The 3,987-nt window shown below is 49.3% G+C and overlaps 1 protein-coding gene across 1 annotated transcript; it reads left to right on the top strand.

The window, feature by feature from the left end:
• The first annotated feature begins 2,056 nt into the window (after positions 1-2,056).
• Positions 2,057-3,987, top strand: LOC120667164 (protein SLOW WALKER 1-like). The gene has a single exon (XM_039947221.1). The coding sequence runs from the start codon at positions 2,106-2,108 to the stop codon at positions 3,717-3,719; it is 1,614 nt and encodes a 537-aa protein (XP_039803155.1). The 5' UTR covers positions 2,057-2,105; the 3' UTR covers positions 3,720-3,987.

Here is a 3,987-nt window from a genome sequence, read left to right as displayed (position 1 = left end):
GGAAAATGTGAGTATTCTCCCAGCTAGTTCTGACTCGCCCTCGCCTATGGGACCCTCACAGTCCACGGAGATACTTCTAAGGCAGAACATACCACAGGAAATAGATTCACAAGTATTAGGTTATTTCCTAGTGCCTTGCATTCCAATATAAGATTAATATATATAAGATTAATATATATATATGCCTTTTTTTCTATTTTTCCACTGTGTCACTTTGCCCAAGTATTGTATTATCAGATCCGACTGCAATGAAGTACGAACATTGAGAATAAGAAACACATGAGTTATTTCAAAGCCATAAAATACATCAACACATCGTTTTGTACGAAATTGTACCTGAAAATGTAGGAGCCATGACTTGGAAGGGACTTTCGACTGTGGGTGCTCATTGAAATCTTCAGGATCAATCGTGGTGGCAACACCTGCAAAACGTTCCTCAAGATCCTCCAGCCACGTAGAAGGTACCACGCGGGGCCCGACAGCGTCTCCGGTGATAGAAAGACCAAGCAGCATCGCAACATCCTGCAGGGTCGGTGCCATCTCCCCACAAGGGAGGTGGAACATGTGTGTCTCAGGTCTCCATCTGTCAACGAGAGCTGAAAGTAGAGACCTGTCTAGCTTCACCAAAGCACTCTCAGCAAGACGAGCCACAGTGAGAAGACATGTCTCGCTCAGCCTGCATCATACAGTGCTCAAATGTTAATACATTATATAACGAAATGTATAACGGATAAAAACAGAAAATAAACGACATATCACCTGGACACCCATCGTGGGTCTACAGCAACCAACTCTGCAGGTGGACGTGGACGCAGCACGTTTAGTTCTTGGTGCTGAACCTTCGCAAGGAAGGACCGGTGACCCGAGTCTATTGTTGGGTCCAGCAACGCAGGAGTAACCCCGGCCATACCTACCACGGAAGATCAAAACAATACAATACAATCACACACATCTAAATATTTCTAATATTTCCTTATATTTCCTAAATAATTTGTAAGATTTTCTAACCATTAATAAAAATTTCTAATATTTTCTAACATTTTATAAATTTTCTAATATTATCTTGCAATTTTTAAGATTAATTAATTATATTGCTAATGTACTATATCAACGCTAATCACTACAAGTAACTACACCTAAATGTACCACTAATCAGTCCTAATAATAATTAAACAGATTGCTAATCTACTGTTTCAACAAAATAGTTTCTATAATTTTCTAACATTTTCTACAATTTTCTAACATTCTCTACAATTTTCTACAATTTTCTAACATTTTCAACAATTTTCTAATATTATCTTGCATTTTTTTATTTTCTAATACTTCTCTAACAATTTTCTAGTATTTTCTAATACTAAATCCAATACTAAATGTACTATATCAATGCTAATCACTATAAGTAACTGCACTTAAATGTACCACTAATCACTCCTAACAATAATTGAATTGATTGTTAATCTACTATTCCAAAAAAATAATTATAACATAATCTATTTATAAAATGTAGAAAATTTTAGTTAACTAAAGTCGCCGGCTTGAAAATTCGACAGGGCTTCGCCATTTTGCCTCTCCCTCACCCCTCCTCTCCCTCCCTCCCTCTCTTTTCTTTTTTCTAGATTTTTAGTAAGGCAAATGAGGGGGTGAGGGGCAGCCAACACCTTATAGGGCCGGCCGCCCCGCAGCCGGGCGGCCTGGGGGCCGGCCGCCCCGCTGCCGGGCGGCCGGTCCCCAGGGACCTGTCTGCAATTTTTTTTCGTTTTTTTTTTGCGGCAGGGGCTTATCCGCAAAAAAAAAACGAAAAAAAATTGCAGACAGGTCCCTGGGGACCGGCCGCCCGGCTGCCAAGTCCCGGCCGCCCGGCTGCGGGGCGACCGGGTATTTTTCTGTAATTTTCCAAATCGAAAATATATTTTTGTAAAAAACAGAAATAAAAAATAAAAAAATAAAAAAAAACCGCCCCAGAGTCCCAGGCCAAATTAGGCCCAAGGAAACGAGCGTCCGGCAACAATTCTCCGGCCCATCACCAAACCCATAAACCCTCCACCCCCCGCCTACTAGGGTTTCTCCCCCAATTCGCCGCGCCGCCAGCCACCGCCGCCGCAGCCATGGCCGCCGACACCTCGAAGCCGTTCTTCCCCACGGCGCCGAACCAGGCTCTCCTCCCCTCCCGTGGCGCCGCCGCGCGGGCCTCCCTGGACGGCTCCTATTGGCGCGCCTTCCGCTCCTCCGAGCTCGTCTCCGGCGCCGACTTCCCCGTCACCGACCTCACCTTCGCCCCGGCCGCCGCCGCCTCCCCGACCCTCGCCGCCGCGTGGTCCACCTCCCTGCACCTCTTCTCCGGCGACCCGCTCCAGCCGCTCCGCCGGATCTCCGTCGCCGGCGACCTCGCCTTCTCCCCCTCCTTCCGCTGCGACGGCGCCCTCCTCGCCGCCGGCGACAAGAGGGGCGTCGTCCGCGTCTTCCGCGCCGACAAGCCCGCGGCGGGCGCCGCCCTCCGCACGCTGCGCGCCCACGCCGCCGAGACCCGTGTCGTCCGGTACCCGGTCGCCGGCGGGGACAAGCTCCACCTCTTCACCGCCGGGGACGACGCGCTCCTCACCTACTGGGACGTGCCCTCGGAGACGCCGGTCTTCTCCGTCCCCGCCGCGCACCGGGACTACATCCGCGGCGGCGCGGCCTCCCCCGCCGACCATAACCTCTTCTCCACGGGCTCCTACGACCGCAGCGTCAAATTGTGGGATGCCCGCACGGGGAACACAGGCCCGTCTTTGTCCTTCTCCCATGGGGAACTGGTCGAGAGCGTGCTGTTCCTGCCGTCCGGCGGGCTGCTGGCCACGGCTGGAGGGAACGTGGTCAAGATTTGGGACGTCATTGGCGGCGGCCGGCTCGTGCACTCTGTGGAGAGCCATGTCAAGACAGTGATGGCGCTGGCGCTTGGGAAGATGGCCAACGCCACCGGGGAGACGCGGCTGCTTAGTGCGGGCATTGATGGGTATGTGAAGATCTTTGATTTTGGCAAGCTTAAGATGACACATTCATTGCGGCACCCACAGCCGCTCCTGTCTGTTGCTTGCTCGCCCTGCGGCACTGTCCTGGTGGCTGGGTCTGCAAAAGGGAAGATTTATATGGGCAAGAGGAAGAAGAAGGCTGTGGATGGGGAGGATGAAGGGAAGAAGGCTGGCAGTGGTGAGATTGACTGGGTATCGCCGAAGCCAGAGAAGCCAGTGTTGAGGCCAAATTACTACAGGTACTTCCTCCGTGGACAGAATGAGAAGGCCAAAGAGGGTGACTTTGTGATTGAGAAGCCTAAGAAGGTGAAAGTTGCAGAGCATGATAAGTTGCTGAGAAAGTTCAGGCACAAGGATGCTCTAGTTTCAGCATTGGTTAAAAACAACCCCAGAAGCGCTGTGGCTGTGATGGAGGAGCTAGTTGCAAGGAGAAAGCTGGTGAGATGCATTTGGAATTTGGATACAGAGGAACTTGGGCTTCTGCTTGAGTTCCTTCGCCGGAACGCGACATTGCCAAGGTATGCAAGGTTCTTGTTGGGTGTGGCAAACAAGGTACTGGAGATGCGAGAGGAGGATATCCGATCTGATGAGAAGCTGAGGATGCACATTAGAAATCTCAAGAGAATGGTTGGAGAAGAAATCCAGATACAACACACATTGCAGGGGATTCAAGGAATGATATCGCCCATGCTTGCACTTGCCACCAGATGAAAATGTGCTTTTCTTGAAAGGGAATTTTTCCTATATGTTAGTTTACAATGAGGGCTGCCATATGCAATGTGTATTGCTTTGGAAAATCATGTTTGCTGTTTGTTAGTGAAGTATGTTACCATCTGCTTGAGATACTGCCTTACGTGCCAAATGTTTGTTTATCAGAGCTGTCAGATGATTCCCAGTTTTGCTCATTTCATGGTATGCATTTAATACATAATCTGACATCCTCAACAAGCTTCAGTGCTTGTCCTCAAAAAGAAAAAAA

The sequence above is a fragment of the Panicum virgatum genome, chromosome 2K, assembly GCF_016808335.1.
Source record: "Panicum virgatum strain AP13 chromosome 2K, P.virgatum_v5, whole genome shotgun sequence".
Lineage (NCBI taxonomy): Eukaryota > Viridiplantae > Streptophyta > Magnoliopsida > Poales > Poaceae > Panicum > Panicum virgatum.
Note: the sequence above shows the minus strand (reverse complement) of the source record. Positions and strands in the feature narration are given on the sequence as shown.

Bases quoted from the DNA above. Each gene is read 5' to 3' on its own strand.
- LOC120667164 (XM_039947221.1), top strand. From the start codon at position 2,106: ATGGCCGCCGACACCTCGAAGCCGTTCTTCCCCACGGCGCCGAACCAG.